This window comes from Neolamprologus multifasciatus, chromosome 10 (assembly GCF_963576455.1).
Source record: "Neolamprologus multifasciatus chromosome 10, fNeoMul1.2, whole genome shotgun sequence".
NCBI lineage: Eukaryota > Metazoa > Chordata > Actinopteri > Cichliformes > Cichlidae > Neolamprologus > Neolamprologus multifasciatus.
In genome coordinates, this window is record NC_140448.1 from 20,034,852 (window position 1) to 20,052,108 (window position 17,257).

The 17,257-nt window shown below is 38.9% G+C and overlaps 1 protein-coding gene and 1 long non-coding RNA gene across 5 annotated transcripts in view; both read left to right on the forward strand.

Moving 5' to 3' along the window:
• Positions 1 to 17,257, forward strand: part of LOC146510172 (uncharacterized) — a 183,163-nt gene that overhangs the window by 46,649 nt on the left and 119,257 nt on the right. The gene's annotated exons all lie outside the window — the stretch shown is intronic.
• The window catches only part of cpeb4b (cytoplasmic polyadenylation element binding protein 4b), a 34,449-nt gene that overhangs the window by 5,950 nt on the left and 11,242 nt on the right, over positions 1 to 17,257 (forward strand). For 2 of the 4 annotated variants that reach the window (XM_085174198.1, XM_085174200.1), the window contains 3 exons: positions 8,066 to 8,156; positions 13,231 to 13,281; positions 16,778 to 16,801. In XM_085174198.1, coding sequence (XP_085030324.1) covers positions 8,066 to 8,156; positions 13,231 to 13,281; positions 16,778 to 16,801 — 166 coding nt within the window. The remainder of the gene's footprint in view (positions 1 to 8,065; positions 8,157 to 13,230; positions 13,282 to 16,777; positions 16,802 to 17,257) is intronic. The other 2 variants (XM_085174199.1, XM_085174201.1) reach the window with 1 other exon arrangement.

The following is a 17,257-nucleotide window of genomic DNA, read 5'->3' on the forward strand; positions in this document are numbered from 1 at the left end:
AATGTTTGTTGAGATCGGGCATTGTTCAGATGACTGATTACACAAGTTGTCTTACACAAGGCACTCCCGGATTTGGTAAATGAAACACTGTAGTTTGTGTAACTGTGAACTAAACAGACCTGTGTCATATCCCTTCTCCTTTAAGCCTCAACTGTTGGAGTTTTAGCACACACAACAGATGAAGGATCAGTTGGGCATTATTCAGGCCTTCTGTGTTTGACGAAATAACTCCTATTTCATCACATCTGCTTCTTTGTGCATTTTTAATGTCGTAAACGTGTAACATAGATGATTTCTGTAAGTCAGTACTTTTGTGACCTTTGCACTATAAACTCGTTGCACATAAACACAATAAATCAATATGCAACCAGTCAGATATGTTACAGTGGTTAACTATCCAGACACACTGCTGCTAACTGCTAGCACACAGTTCACTTAGTAAATAACCGTTGACCAGAAATGTGTACTTTTTAAATGTCAGGGAAGTCTTCATTTTCTTCTTCTTCTATCTGTTATTCTTTCCCTCTTTGTCCTCTAATTCTTCACCCGTGAATTTCAAGGTCAGAAGCCTGCTGCTGTGTCAGGTGTACTGAGTGGTTTCAGACTGGTAAATCTGGCCAGTGACCAGGTCAAGACCTGCAGGGTCTGAGGTAGAGAAGCCAGCACAGGATATTGCCTCAGTAAGCCACCTGGGTAACTGTTGGTTACAGTGCTCCTGACTGTTTGTGCAGCTTAGAAATAATGATGCTGTTATCTGAAGGTACATTATTAAAACTGTCTCTGTGTATGACCAGAAAATCTTCTTTGCAGAGTGTGGTTTTACATATCGCTTTAACCAAAACAACGCTACTTTTTATGTAAAATTAGACCTGTAAATGACCAGTACATGGGGTTGTACGCTGGTTTGCGCTACGAATATTAGACTATTAGGCCGTTTGTTTTTACCCGATAAGCCTGTGCTTTAAATATTTGTAGTTGGATGCCCTGCGTCAGCTTACATGGGCTCCAGCTCTCCTGTGACCCTGAATTTGATAAGAGGTTAAGAAAATGGATGCATGTTTGGAAAATACTGTAGCTCTGGAGTGGGTGGCACAGTGGTTAGAGCTGTCGCCTCTCAGCAAGAAGGTCCTGTGTCTCCATGTTTCCCTTTTGCCTCCAGATACTAAATCTTCCTCCTACAGTCCAGTGACATCCATGTTAGGTTAATTGGCTGTCTCTGTGTTAGTGCTGCTATATACTGGCGACTTGTCGAGGGTCTTCCTCTCCTCTCACACCATGACGGTTGGGAGAGTCTCCAGACCTCAGACCCCAACCCCAATCCTGAATCGGATTAAGAAAATGGATGGATGTATAACTGGATGGATGGCGCTCAGGAGCCTAAAGATCATATTCAGTATTTACATGAACTGAATTGTTGGTTATATTCTACAAAGTCCAAGGGTTGCAGTACATGCGTGAAAACCGCTAACATCTGAATCTTTAATGAAAATATGTTGCAGAAAATATTGAGTGTGAACTAGAGGAAGTGCAGTTGGGTAAACTCTATCCTGTCCAGAGTTAATTGTCAGTAAATAAAAGTTTGACAAACAAAGCCATGGAAGTGGATGAAAAAGCAAGGCCTGTTGCTTTTTGCCTGATAAAACCGAGAGTAAAATGTAGCTATTTATTATGTCTGGTAATGGCAGACAGAAAACATTGTTTGTAAACTCCGGTTGAGAAGAGATAAGAGAGGTATGTGTGAACATCCGTTCATATATGTACTGTGAACTCCTGAAATAAAACTTTCACTTTACAGCAGAAGTGTAAGTTCTGGATTAGCAAGTAAGCAAAGCTAAATGTTATTTTATTATTGCCTGAATTTATTCCAATAAGTAATTTTCTTCTGCTCATTTTTATTTGTTCATACCTCATTTGTGTCCTGGAGCGATCTGCTTATTCTTAAACTGATATATTTTTGTGGGATCAGTAGGATGTCAGGTGTGGCAATGGCAAATGGTTTGCATGGATTAACCCTTTTTTTGGGGTGCAATGGTAGAATTATTGCTGCGGTTTTTCACAGATGTATTAATAATACATTTCAAACACGGCAAAAGTACATTTATAACTCCCTAACCCCAAAACACATATATATATATGAGTATAAATACTCACGTATCAGGTAATTGAACTGTAGACCTGCCCATTTGCCTGTGTTAAACACAACACCTTATGGTTCCTGAACACAATCACGCTGACACTGACAAATTTGCTTTAAAGATAAGCCCCAGGCCTTTCAGGTACCCTTCCTTGCCTACCTGTGATGTTCTGCATGAAAACTGTCATGCCATTTCAGACAAATTCTCTCGGTCATTTGAAGCCCAAGGTTAAAACCATTACCACTGGTCCTTGTGACAGTGGTGTTAAATTAGAAAAAAAACTTTCTTTTCTTTTTTTTTTTTTTTAACTAATGAGCGGTGCACTGGGAAGCACACAACTCTCTTGCTCATACAGCCTCATTGTGCCCTTCTTACGCCCTTGACAGTCGCTCTGCAGCAGGAAGAAAGGGCACTTGTGTATACGTGTGTGCATAAGCCCTAATTAGTCACTGAAATATGTGTTCAGCAAAATTTGATATAACAAAAAAGAGTTGACAAAGGAAAGTTTATGTTCAGGTGTCTTATTATAGGTAGCTTTGCTGAATGCATACAGTAAGTGAGTTGTTTTAATCTTATCCCCAAGCAGTGCAAATACTGCTTGAACGCCTCCCTTTGTCACTTGTTTTAAAACCCAAACGCACACACTGTTCAGACAACACTGTGCATTTGGTTGTTTTTGGCAGCTGGGAGTAGTTAATATTACTGTTTAGTACAATCACCAGAGCTGAGCAATGTGGACATTTTTTTTTTTTAATCACCATTCTTTTCTTTAATGTCAGTCTATCGATCAGTATATAATTTTGACTTTTTACTTGTGATGATGTAAGGTTGATTTTGATTTAAATATTTATTTCTGGTCTGCATTTTAAAATGAAATAGGTATATATAACAAAGTGACAACTCTAATCAGTTAAAAAGTTCTGTGACAGAAGAACGCAAACAAATGTCTAAATTCTTTGGTCAGTTCCAAATAAATAAAATGGATCCACATTTTAAGAATGGAAAAGAAATCACTAAAAATGGCATCAATACTTTTCTGTTGATTCAAACCGTTTTGTCCCAGTCTTCTGAGCCTTGGACCGTGTCCTCTGGGGTGTCGTGCTCTGTAATGCATGAGTTTTCGTTAACATTTTCTGGTGTCATTTTGTCCTTTAGCTCGCTCATACTCCTGACGTTCTACTGTACGTGGTTGCAGGAGTCCAGACATTAGCGCATGTGCCACTACCTGCTGCTCTTCCTACGCTTTGCAGGTCAGGTTAACCTGATGTGGCTCAAACTCTGCTATTCTCCTTGTCATTGGACCTTTGTGTTACCTGTCAAAACATGGATGGAATGGGTTTTTATCAACTTTATATTTATTTTGTGATAACTAAATGATCACAAGCATCAAAAGAGCAACTTGTTTCCCTTTCCTGTACTACATTTTTCCTCTTTTTATGATGAATTACCTCACTATTCACTTTTACTCTCCCCTTTCTTTAACAGCTGTATCTACCTTCCTTCTTTGGCCTTTCTATCTTTTACAAATCTCAGGGATGTAATTAAAAGCTCAACCTTCCGACAATTGAATATAAGCGAACTATTAAATAACCTCCAAATTCTACAGCCCTGACAAATTACACATCACCAGTGTATCCTTACTCTTTTTTGCCTTTATGTTGTGCATCCCTTTACCCTGCCACAGCTTCCATTTTATCTTAACAGCCAGATGACATTGATGATTAATGTTGAGAGTTAATCACCCACAGCATGTTGGATTTAATCATTCTTTGATGACTCTACATGCCATGAAAATCTGTTGGAGGTTGCTCAGTTTGGTGCTGCTAAAGATTAAATTCTGTTTAGAGGGAGCAGTCACACAGTGGTAGCTAGGCCCAGCCCTGGTTTTGTTTGCTTTTTTGTTTTTTTCCAAACATGCTTGACTTGAGCTTTTATGATATTAAAGGCAGCGTGTTGTCGGTGGTCTCTGTTATAGATGGATCCGATGATAGGCTCTCCTGTCCAAATAAATATCTCCTGTCAAAAATAGACATTGTTTTTTATAGATGTCTAAAAATGATTGGAATTGACTCTGTCTAAATATACCAGTGAGCCCAGAATGGCAAAGCCCAGATCTACCTAGACTACTTTTTCAGTCAGTGTTAAGCAACTAGTGTGTGCTGTGTGCAGCACTTTATGCACTGGTTGTAAAGCTAACCCATACCAGAATTTAATGAACCATAGATTGAATGACAGATGAACCAATTTCTGATCATGTGTGGCCCAGTACGCTTTTGTCAAGCATTTCAAATAAGCTTCTTAGACAATGCATAGGTCCCAAATTAAACAAAAAAAGAAAGGGGGAAAAAAAAAGAATTGATTATTAATTTTAGATTGATAAGAATTACTGGCTAAAAAAGTCAAATTATCTGAGAGGTAATTGTAATTGAATAATAAATAATAAGCCCATTTTTGTGTGTTCCATAATCCTTATTCTGGATAATAGTCATGACAATTTAAAATTTTAAATGATTAGTTTGGTGCATAGTTTTTAATTCAGTGTCAAACAAGCAGCAAATGGCACCGGGCCTGGTAGAGTAAGGTTGCCTTGCTGCATACAACCAACAATTCACACCTATCATGCATAGTAAAAGGAAAAAAACCCTGCACTGTCACTGTTTACATTATCAGCTTCAAATAGACTGCTTCAGGGTTCCATGTTTCTGCAAGAGATGATTTTGCAGTGTGAATGGGCTGCATGCAAATTTAAGTGTATGCATTAGGCCGTGTTCATAGATTACAAGAACTACCATATAAACCGTCATTTTTCTTGCTTGTGGCTAATGTGCGTGCATCTGTGCATGCTTGCAATCTGTCAGGGATAAGCTCTTTGCTGGACAGCTGGCCAGTTGTTGAGAGCGAGAGAGATGCAGAAATCTGATGATTAATCACTCTCCAGGCTAATGCTTAGCAACTGCAGAGAACCAGCCAGGCCTCAAGTCCACCATACTGAGTCCATCTCAGCCACAAAATGAATTTGTATTATCCAGAAACCTTATGATAGAATTACCCTGTCATACTACACCGCCCACATATGATGGTAAATAAAGTGTGCGAATCCAAAAATGCGTACAGCATTGTCCGCTTCCTATTTGTATGCATTTGTCATCATGTTGGAATATACTCATTACCCTTGTATACTTAAGGCAGAAACCAAACCTGGACTCTGTTTCTGCTTCCCTTGCCTTGGAGTGTTTGACTTATTTGTCCTCAGGCAATAGCGCAAGTGCACATACTGAAGCGGATATGAGAAAATGGTGGACACAATCTGGCCTGTATCCCCATGTTGATATTTGTTTTGAGGGAGAGAGAGTTAGTGCATTGGGTGTGTTCTGCCACAGTGTTGTTTCTGTTGTAGTCAGCTCAAATGCTGGTAAGAAATTTGGCTACAGCTGGGAAGTTTGGCTGTTTTACCAGCCAAGTGTGCCAGATACCCAACCACGCTTTTCAAGCCGATCAGATAGTAGATATTGAATTTTGGTGAACAACTCCAGACACCGGACGGTAGATTAATGAGAAAAAGAGAAAAAAGTGTGTTGCCCTCCTAGTCAACTCTTGAAGTGTAGTTCACTTAGATAGGTGTGTTTCTTCTGAGCCTTTTAGCATGGTAACACAAAGGACAATGAACATTTCTTAGTCTTTTCTGACACTGCCTGTAGTTTGCCGTTAGGCTTCGAATTGGTTGCTGGTTTAACACCAGAGATCTTTGCATCGATGCTGCTGAAGAAACAACATAGTAAATTTAAAGAGTGACTGATAATGCAGCCTTAGTGACATGATGGGTAATTCTCTGCCCATTATCAGTCAGGCCCAGGGCAGAGCTGACTATGTAGTGTTATTGTCAGGATGTTTTCTCTGTTTTGTCTGAAACGGTGAACTTGTTTCTGTGTCATGCTTTATTTCAGTTATTTAACACTTCTGTTTTTCTCGAGGCAGAAGTTTTCTGACCATCATTCGAACTGTTGCTACACCTGAACTGTATGAGTTTACTGCTTACTTTGCTTATAGTTTTTAAATTTGGATTTAGAGTTTTCCACATTTCATCTGAACTGTCCGCTAATTAGGTTTAAAAAGAAACAGGCCACATTGTTTCACACTGATGCTTTTGTTATTTTAACACTGCGTTGCTGACATGGTTTGGAAGTCTGATCTGTCAATCATCCTGTCAGGTTCAATTGCTTCTAAGTGGATGTTTTTACAGCGTTAAACCTGAACACATCAGGTGTGTTCTGGCATTGTTATTTTAGAAGCCTAACAGTTGGTAGTTAGGCAGCCATTCCTTCTCTTGTCTTTTTTTTTTTTTTTTTGTTAAATTGTAGTAATCTATTTTATGTTTTTACATATTTACACAAAATGCTAATGGTTGCTTTTCTTTGACTGCCGCTCTACAAATTAGTTAGAGATTGTTTCTCATTTAAAAAAAACCTTAAATAATCAAGTAGTCGATGGACTAGATACCAAACTGGAAGTAGGGCATGCATATTCAGTCGTGACCAAGTTTTGAGAGAATAAACATGACTAAACTTTTTAGTCATAGGGTACAGCTATGAACAACAACTTCTAGCTAGAACAATTGCTGCCTTTGTCAAGTATGAGATCTCTGACACATGCATGAGGAATATAAAGGTTTTTTTTTAAGGCATTTCTACTTTTGAAGTTGGTATTTGTTAGAGAATGGCTTGGAAAATGGTTAAGGAGGAGGAAGGAAGCAATGAGACATTGAAAAGCGAGATGCGAATAATAATTATTTCATATTTAACTTTTGGTTCTTTCAGAGGAATGGAAACCAAAAGAGTTGATCACTTTCTTTAGAAGTTGTTGACATAGACTGCATATTTTGTCTGGCTGAGGTGGAGTCGGCACTGAAACCTTATCAGCATGCCACTTGGAGTGTGTGTGTTTGTTTATGGGTACATGTTTTTCGTGTGAGAATATTTTGTATATACACATCGTATGGGTGTGTGCGTGTTAACACGTATTTGTGTGTGCATACAATTATATCCAGTGTGGCTGGCTGATATGCCAAGGATGCCCTTGTTGTAGGTGACAAAGCTTTTGCCCAGGAATTTGCTTGGCTCATGCTTCATTTGACTGCTTGTTTTTCTCTTGACTTTCATTATGTTGCCTCATTGAACGAGTCTGTTTATTGCTTAGTTGTGTTTACTTTGCAAGTTGCACAGCAGGAAAAGCACACAAAAACATGCAAGAAAAGAAATTAGGGTTGAATTAAACACATAGTAATTAAGCACATAACAGCATCTTATAAGATGAGAGAAATCAACTGCTGAGAGCAAAAGCTAGATTTAATAAAAGAAAAGAACAACATTTAATTCTTCTTCCCATTGGTAGATACACACCTACAGATAATTTTTTAAGCTACTTTGGGATGAGCCCTTCTAGGCCCACACAATAAAGCTGAACACAACGTGAGCCAAGAAAATGCTATAACTTTTTTTATTTCTCATTTCTTACTTTTAAAACAATTTAAACCAATACTAAGTCTATGTGTACCTGTACAGTCTCTCACATTGAGAGAAACAAAGCTTTCTGTCAAGTCTTTGAAACAAGCTCAAGTGAGGTGAGAAGAAACAGGAAAGCATGTGACTGTTCCCCTTTTTTAACTCTTTTTGGTCAAAAGTCTTTAAGTATTGCAGGAAGTTTTCACCATTATGTAAATTTTCTAAGTTAAGAGTGAAAATGTCTGTCTTGTGGCAAGACAGTCTTTGGCCAGCTTGGATATTAACCAAGTCATTGTCGCATTAATAAGGCAATTTCTTCGTTGCTCCGCTTTAACAATTAACACCATTTCTTTTTATAGTTGTGTTAACTGCATGTCTTTGAAGCAGGCTAAAAATGTGACACAGTGTTTCTTTTCTCTCTCCTCTGTTTAGGAGCGCACCAGGTCATTTGACAGCTTCAACATGAACACTCTGGAGAGCTCCCTGATTGACATCATGAGAGCTGAGCAGGACAGCCTGAAAGGTAAAGATGCCAGTTGTCAATCAAGATCATGAAACACTAAGCAGACCAGCAGCATTTTTTTTTCTGTTTACTGTTTTTAATTTGACATCGCGTTAACAGCAGAGCTGTTTTTTCATAGACTGCTGTAGTCACACAGACCTAGACACTGGTTGGTGAATGTCTGACAACCACCAGTCGCTAGCAAAAAGTGAGTCTCCAGCATAAAGGTTTCGCCTTTTGAAGTGTGTTGGTTGCGGCAATATGTTTCAATCTGTTTGTGACCAACGACGAGGTTTTTGGTGCGACAGATGTCTCCCAGCATCAGCCTGTAACTTCCAGCAACCGTACATTTTTCCCTGTTCTATAGGCAGGGAATTTTTTTTACTGTGGATTCAGTACAGGAAATGAGTGTATATGCTGAAAGTGTATGCTTACCATTTAGCATGTCTGTATTTTTAGAAAACCTGTGATGCGCTGGAGGTAGTTGTATGGACCTTTATCGTTTTAGATTCATCATATTTTCCCACAGATGGCACACATAATATGATACTGATCTTGTCATTATTTGTCCAGTAAATAGCTGGTGTGCAATAGTTATTCAGTGCATGTCAACTGACCTCGCTGAAAATGAGTTTCACAATATAACATGCAAACACTTTGCAGTACGCTCGTTATTTTGCATTTGGCAGTTGTCCTCATATAAGGTGTGCAATACAAGAGGAAAAAAATGTTAATGTGCAAGCAGGCTTTACCTTTAAACACTTGTCTTTGTTATGGATTGTAGCTTATTTGGCCGCACAAAGGAACAACAGCTCACACACAATAATTTATCAGTTAACGCCTCAGTTTTTAGCAGAGAGGTTTCACCTCCTCCACAGGTCAGCCATGTAGAGGCTTTGTCTTCTCTTTGTGCTATCATCGGCAATATTACGAAAGGCCACAGTGCGTAGCAGTCAGCTCACACCTCTCTTCCTTTTCCTTCTTTCTTCTTCCCACTCATCATAAAAAACACAAACCAAGACAAACAAAAACAAAATTCTCCTCGTGGCTTCTATTCTTCTTCTTTACATTTTCTGTCATATCCATATATTCGATTATTCTGGGTGCGACAAATGCAGCTGGGTGAGACTATGTTGCATTCTGGCTTATGCCAGAGCTGATGGCAGTGCATTTCACAAGCAGCTCTACACACGACATTGCTTGAAACTGTGTCTAATAGTCTGTTTTTGCTTGGAAGCCATATCAGGCTGCACATAGCAGGTCAGGAGGGGACAAAATCACACATGTAAATGACATAGAGAATCTGGTCATTTATCAAAATAAAAGACTAAACCTTTTGAAATCCTCTCAGTGTGATTCGAAGCATGCATAAAACTGCGTCAGAGAGGTGCCTTTCCTGTGCAGCTGTTAATATTCTACTTGCTGTGTTACATATGGTATTCCCTGATGGCAGATGTTTTCCACGTCAGTTAGCGTTTTCATATGCAAGTTGATTCCCATGGACCTGTATAGCAATAGTTGACTGACCTACTTTTCCACTGTTATATAACACAATAAGGAGTTAATGAATTTAATATTTACAAAACACAGACGCCCTGCCGTAGCCATCGTTGCTGCACATATTTGTGGTGTCCACAAGTTGCAGTTTTCAAAGGCACTTTTACCCACTATTGTTTTGAATCTGATGGTTTTTATATTGACAGATGACCATCTTCTTTTTCCACAAAGACTGCCGATCAGCATAAAGTGAGCCTTTAGGAAGAGGGGTCCATTTAAGTGAGCTTGTTTCATAGAAACAGTGATGAACTGAGGGGCAATGCAAAAAGAACCATAAGATAAATAGTGTCAATTGTTTTAAATGTAATTCTCATCATCATTTTTATACTATTTTATTATTGTTTTTGCTATTTGTGCTAATTTTATTATTTTAAATGTCATTTTAATAATCATCTTATTATTATTTTTTTATATTATTTTTTTATTTATTATTTTTTAACATGTTCAATGTATCATTTCTGGCATGTCAAGTGTACAGCACTTTGTGTTCAGCTTGGGGCTGATCTGAAAGCGCTATATAAATAAATTGCTTGCTTGCTTCAATTAAAGCTACTTCTGTGGCATCCCAGATTAAAAACACAAAGTGTACAAACTTAACTGAAGGATAGCTGAGCATGGTGCAATAGGTATAACCTCTTTCTCATGAATTTTAAGAAGCAGATGCAGAGAGATTCATGAGGGCTTAGGCTTTCTTTAAATGGGAATTATGAGAGATGGGAGAGCCCTCGCTGAACTCAACTGACACTGTCGTTGTTTTCTAATGATCGCTGCTGCTAAGCTTTTCATACAAAATAGTGTTGTGAAATAGTTTTGGTCCAAAAAGTTTGAAGAAGTTGCATGCTAATTTTTTAACATGTTGGTGTAGACGTTGCCAAGAACAATGATACTTTTTTAACATACAGTATTGGTCTTACAGCATTAAAAGGAAACATTTATTTGATAGCAAACAGTGCTGCTGACTGGTTATCATAACCCGGAAATTGGATATTAAATTAATTCTACAGGAGTCCAATGATCATTGTTTTAAAGGGTGACGCTCACAGAAATAATCTGACTACAGAAAAGTTAGTCAGTGGCCAATAGTGAGTGTTGGCTAAGAGGATAGAGCTGAAGTTCTTAGTAATGATCATTGTTTGAAAGGAAGCACATTTGATTTCTCAAGGCTTAGGCTGAGTGTAAAAGGCAACTAACTATGCAGTTAAAGTTGTCTGTTATATTTGATAGTAGTTTAATAGGACAGAGGACTTAAATAATGATTACGTTGTTTTTGTTAGGTTGTACAAGTTTTAAGTCAAGGACCAGAAATTGATAGGAGTCTTCTTATGAGATGAAAATGTGGTATAAAAAATCTCTAAATGGGAGCGATGTCGTGCGTAATATATGCATAGCTTTATGTTCCATAAAAACGCTTACTATACACATCAGTTTATTAGCAGAATAAATACAAAAGAAAAGTTTTAGAGAAATTTTTAAATATGGGATGCTACAGCAAGATCACTTCTTTAAACCTTGGACCTATCGGGCTCAGTGGCGGTATAATGTTGTGCTGTCAAATCTTAGTAAATGTTTCTTCAGTATTAGCAGAAGAAAATTAGAAGTCTGCCTCATTAAACATGTTTTGGTGCTTTAGCTCCACTGATGGATCCAAGAAAACACAGGAAGAGAAGTCAAAATTCTCTTCTAAAAACCACAAAGCTTCTGCTTTACATTACTTCATCACAATTTCAAAATACTGCATAGTCTGGTTTGCAGAAGTGATTTTTAAGCCCAACTTCCTATAAATATGATAGAATATGATATGTATACATCCTATAATACATGTAAAGTAGATGTTCTCTGCTTCTTTGATGCTAATATTAGCTCAATGGCATTCTCAGAACCTTTTTCTGTGTGGTCAGGTATGTTTACATTTTTCTGTTGTCTGCAAAGCTTGTCTGAAGAAAGATGACAAAAAGTAAATAATTTTAGACAATAATTTGATGCATAACAAATATTATATTATAATTACAGCGACTCTTCTCCGGGCCGGTTTTTGCTCTTTCTCTCCGTCACATGCATACATGCATCTACATAACAAACTGTGGCAGAATTCATACACAAGCACATTTAGATACACATAAGCAGGGCAGCAATTTCTCATTCCGGCTTAACATATTGAACAAAGTGAGAGCAATGAAGCAAGGGAGCGGGCGAGACAAAATGTCTACAGTACAAGGAGCTTTGAATCCCTTCCAGCATTGTCCTGACTGACAGAAAGGATCCCTCTGTTCACCCGCCCCATGCACGCACACACACACGCCCCCTCGTCTTTTGTGTGCTCTGCATGCATGTGCTTTAACTGTTACAGTACTGTACGCACATGTAGCCAACAGCATGCAAATCAGGTTCACAGAGCGGGCACACACAGTCCTGCAGACACACGGGGATATGGTGCCTACTCGTGTGATCCTCGGAGACCATTATAGCCCTTTAAAATTCAGAATAGCAGGTGGTGCTCAGATGGACTTAGGTTAGTGTCATCACATCACTAAGGTCTGAATTGTAGGCCAGAGGATTTTAGTTTGGTTTGGTTGCCACCTTTGAGCTTATTTTGATTAAACTGAACGCATTTTATTGCATTTTTATTCAGACAATGATGATGCATGCGCTACACAGTCGAATATTATCATCGAGCGGCGTGTTTCAAAGCTGCAGGTGGTCTGTCCTGGTTTCTGTGCTCTGAGTCGGGGTTCTGTTTTTTTTCTGTTCTATGGGGTTCTGTTTTTTTTTTTGCCCCCCCCCCCATAGTTCTAGGCAAACTATGGTGGGAGGAGCCAACAGATTTCCATGTGACCAAGGCGTTGGAATGCACCAATCAGAGGGCACTCATTACCCACTCAACAATGGTGGTACTATTTGAGCTCTTTCATGTCATTATCCCTCTGCAGCAAGTGGGCCTTGCATAACTTCGAAGCTTGTTTGGAATCATAACATGTTTGTGTAGGCGCAGGTGTGTGCATATGCAAGAGGGTCTTGGCAAATGGCTAAAATCTATAGCATGAGGCTTGGAGAATAACGAGGTGATAAGAGGGAAAGAGATAGTTGATGTCCCATAGATGTAGGAGAAACATGCAGCGGTAACAAAGGTTGTGATCATAGCTGTCCCAGCTAAAGCCTGCTCTGGATTAACACTTTAAAAGAACTTATAACAAAGTAAAGTCACCAACTGTCCCTATATTATGCGCAGAATAGGCAATTTAATTAGTGCACTGCTGTAATTGTCGAGAGGATTATTATGGTAACAGCCCTTTTCCAAATACAAAGTACTGATTGATAGTGTTAGTGGTGCTGTCTTACGTCACATTGTTTTTAGCTGGCTGTAGCTGGTGTGGAGAGTAGACATCACATTAGTGACAGCCATTTTATTACTATATCTTTCATATTCTTAATAAAATACAGATTTTTCTTTCAGCTGGTCAGTGAAAATATAATAATAGATTTATAGGAATGTTTATATGAGAATAACAAAAGGTTTTTTTTGTTGTGTTTCCCTATGTAGGTCGTCTTGGTTTTCCCCACCCAGGAGGGGACAACCCTCTTCCCCTCAATGGTACGTATGGTAACCTAAACACTCAAGAGTCTGCAAAAATGACAAACTGGGCAATAACAAACTAATTAAAAAAATTAAATCATAAAATGCTGATATCTCTGATAAATTTATTTATTGCAAGCTGGCATTCATTTTTTTTTTAAAGTGCCTTTATCGCTTAACGCCCAATAAGTTAAAATGGACAAGTGGACAGTAGATCGACATGAAGAAGAGTCAGATGTTTCAGATGGTTTTTTGGAGACGTAGCAAGGCTGGCTTCATCAGCCTGAGGAAATGGCAGTAATCTCTCATTCAGACATGGGATGCTTTTCCATTAACGTCTCTCATAGCGTCCCAGCCAGTGCCATGATGGAGGGAGAGAGTGATGGCATGCCTGTATTGTATTGACTCTAGCGAAGCGTAACCGCACTTGAAGGTTTAGTTGTTTGCCGCTGTTGTTGCTAAGAGCGGTGTTTCTGTCTGTGTACTGTTCACTGCAGCAGCTGCTCCTGCCCCTTGCATGCAGGATCAGAAAGTAGGCGATCTCCCTGATAGACTGAGACAAGCAGGAATACATATTTTATGATTGGAAACTGAGTTAGTTGGACACAAGACACTTGTGCAGTTGTACTCTTATGACTCTTAGAGAAAGTAGCCACGATACTTATGCAGACACAAAGGTAGGGTGTTTAGATGCCATCAGATTCTTGGAGAAGAGTGCACATCTTAAAGGAGGGAGGTAGGCTAAATATAGCAGGTGGAGATGCAGATCTTTCTGTTCGTCTTACCTGAAGTTAAATACAAGCACATCCCCACATGCCTGCTTGAAACTAAACTAACAAGCATATATCTTTGTGCCCTTTCTCCTAGCTTGAAACTAATGTGGGGCCCTTACCTTTCTACCTGTTACTGTTGAGAATGCTTAGTCCCCAAAGCCAAGAGGTAAAGAATGGATTGAGAAATGTGGACAAGTGGAGGGAGCGAAATGGTGTGTTTTTTTTCACCACTCTTTAATAAGTGGATAGAAAGCAGCAATGAAAGGGAAACTGCTTTTGGTTTGAATAATTTGCTAAATACCAGAAATAGTTTGATAGGCATTTACACTAAAGATGAACCTCTTTGCTGTTCTCATGCTTCTTAAGGAGGCTCTTTCATCTAATGTTTGTTTTGCTTTTAAATGCATTCCTTAATCCTGGTGCTTCTCAAAAATAAGATATGGAGCTCGAAATTAGAATTGGCTTTATACTTTATTTCTTTCCTCAGCGGGTAGGAAAAAACCAAACCATTCATGTCCACATGATATGTGGAATTTAGTGGCTTCTACTTACCCTTACACGCTACAGTTTCCTTTATTGTCCTTTTAGCTTTTTGCTTCTGGGCTTGGGGCTAGGATGTAAAACATGAAAGGCCAGCAGTTTCTTCAAAAGATTGCCGAGTCACATGGCAAGATCACATGATCAGGAGTTGTCATCAAGCCCCGAGACAGATGGTGCCAGCGGATAGGCAGCAGATAGAGGATGCACACTAGCCAAACCCTCCCTTCCATCCCTCTACCCCCACCTCATAAGAACACAAAGATTGCATTCCTATCTCATGTTCTTTCACTCTTTCATTTTCTTTGACCATTTTTTCTTTTTCTCCTGTTCACGCACTCCTTATAGCTCTGTGTGCTTCCTTTTAGTCTGCTTTCTTGACTCTCTTGGGCTCTATTGCTAGCCTTTGCAGCCTACCCCCCCGGTTGATGTCCATCTGGGTTGGAAAATCCACTGAGGGAGGCCAGGATTGTTGCTCATGCGCTCTTCTCCATGTTGCTCTTTTACATGTGTTGAAGCCCGGTTCTCTCCAGTGTGCACATTTTAACATTTGTCACTTTAGCTCAAGGCCAGTATAGTCCCCGTCCCCCCATCCCCCCGTTCCCCCGTCCCCCCGCGCGCAATGATGTCAGCATCAGAGAAACCACTGCCCTGGGAAAAGTTTGGATAATGACACACTGGATACATTTTCTTTCTGTTAATGAGGCTAGATTGAAACTGCTGTTGTCAGGGGTAGTGCTGCTTGACCTTCAGTGATGCATTTGATGTCTTGGAGAGTTCAGATTTAGTTACTAAATTACTGAGGTCATGCTTATAGTAGAGGTCTCAATTTTATTTCTTTTTTAAATAAATAAACGTCTTTTACACTTATTGAGCCTAAGGCAATATTTATCTATTTGCAGCATTACATTCCTGGAAAACATTCTAGTGCAAACTAACATTTTCTTCAGCTCAATGAAGAAAAAAGGTTGTAAATTGGCTTTTATTATGAAAGAGTCACACAGGAAGTGCAGTGCATTTATCAGTGAACTTTCTTTCTTAATGCCATTATTCATTGTGATGTTTTTTTTTTATTTTATTTTGGATAACAGATGGGTTTGAAATATTGCAGGGAGTAATGCAACAAGCAGGAGCAGCCACTGTGAACCATTAGACAAAGAGCTGCAGGCAAAAGACTGTAACTTCCCAGCAAAGTAACCAACTCACTCTGCCATGCTGTTTGCAGGTTCATGCTGTGTGGAGCATACATGCAGGTCAAATATGATCTACAGTTTTAAAGCACATTTTCTGTTAGCTATAGGTCTTGCTAAATTAGACCTGAAATCCAGTTTAAAGTTCAGCCCTGGGATCAAGTCTTTGTCATCGTCTTTCCGTTTGCATAATTATGCAGACTTGCTTAATTTTGGTACTTTGCAGTCAAGCTAGGTGAACTGGATAATTCACACGGCTGTTTGGCTGGCATTGAACATATAATTATATCTGGCACTTAACTTCAAACAAAGCTGCAGTTGTTCCGAAACTGGTTTCTATTCATGCTTTTATTATTTTCTTTTTCCTCCTCTTTCATTTTCTTCCCCTCTTTTAATTGAAGGCTTCATTTGATTTTTGATAGATGTTCCTGATGTGCTTCACTTTCAAGTTTCAATTTTTCTGCCATTTCTGTCAATATTCCTATTCAGAGCATCCATACATGTAGCGTAACACTTCCTGTTATCCTTCAGTTTCTTTGTTAAAGGTTATCCCAGGGCTTGTATTGAATTACAGAAATGTTTTGCTGTTGAACTGAGATGTCCTTTTTTTAGCTGTGTGCCTTTAGATTGTCTCCTTTATTCCCCTCTCATAATGAGTCAGCATTTTATTTTGAAAGTGCTATATTAATAGCGAGGTGACCTTTACAGCGTGTCTATATAAAGTGTCCTTTATAAAAAAATATAGCAAGTTTAAAATAATTGTCTGCAACCTTTCAAAATGCACAGTTCCACAATTAAAAAACACAAAACAAAAACCTGCTTGATAGTCGGTGTGCTGACAAAACCACAGGGTGTTTATGATTCATCGGTGATTAATAAAATCAAGGGCCCGCAGGCTGAAAGTGGATCGTCTCTCCATTGTCGTGCACCACCTGGCACTTTTATTGGTATTATGTGTATTATGGGACTTTTATGAACATCCTCTTCTTTGATTTGTCCTTATTCCACATGCAGCCAGGAATTATAGCAGGAGACGAGGTAAAATACAATCACAAATACATCATGTCTCATTTTCAGCATATTTTCCCGCCCTATAAGCCTCAGTGTTTAACTAATCTTGTAATGTTAAGCAGTGTTATGATTTTATTGACTGTGGTCTGCTTGTTTGTTGTTACATTAACGGGCACGTGCATTTAGTGTAAGAATGGCCCTGTGCTTTTTTTAAACTTGTTTTGTTTTTATACGTGCAGTGTTGTGACGAGTTTGTCTGCATGAATGTCTTTAGTGTCGAGCCTTGTTACTCGTCGTCAAGTGATCTTGTGCATCTTTTATCCTCAGGTTTTTGTTTCTCTCATTATGCTTCACTCTGCTCGCTTTTCTCCATCTTTGCTTGCATATTGCAAGATTAACTCAGACAATACAAGACGGTGTCACACTTAGCTACAAGTTAATGAGGCAGGGAGACGCGCAAAGTGTAATTCCTGATTTACACTC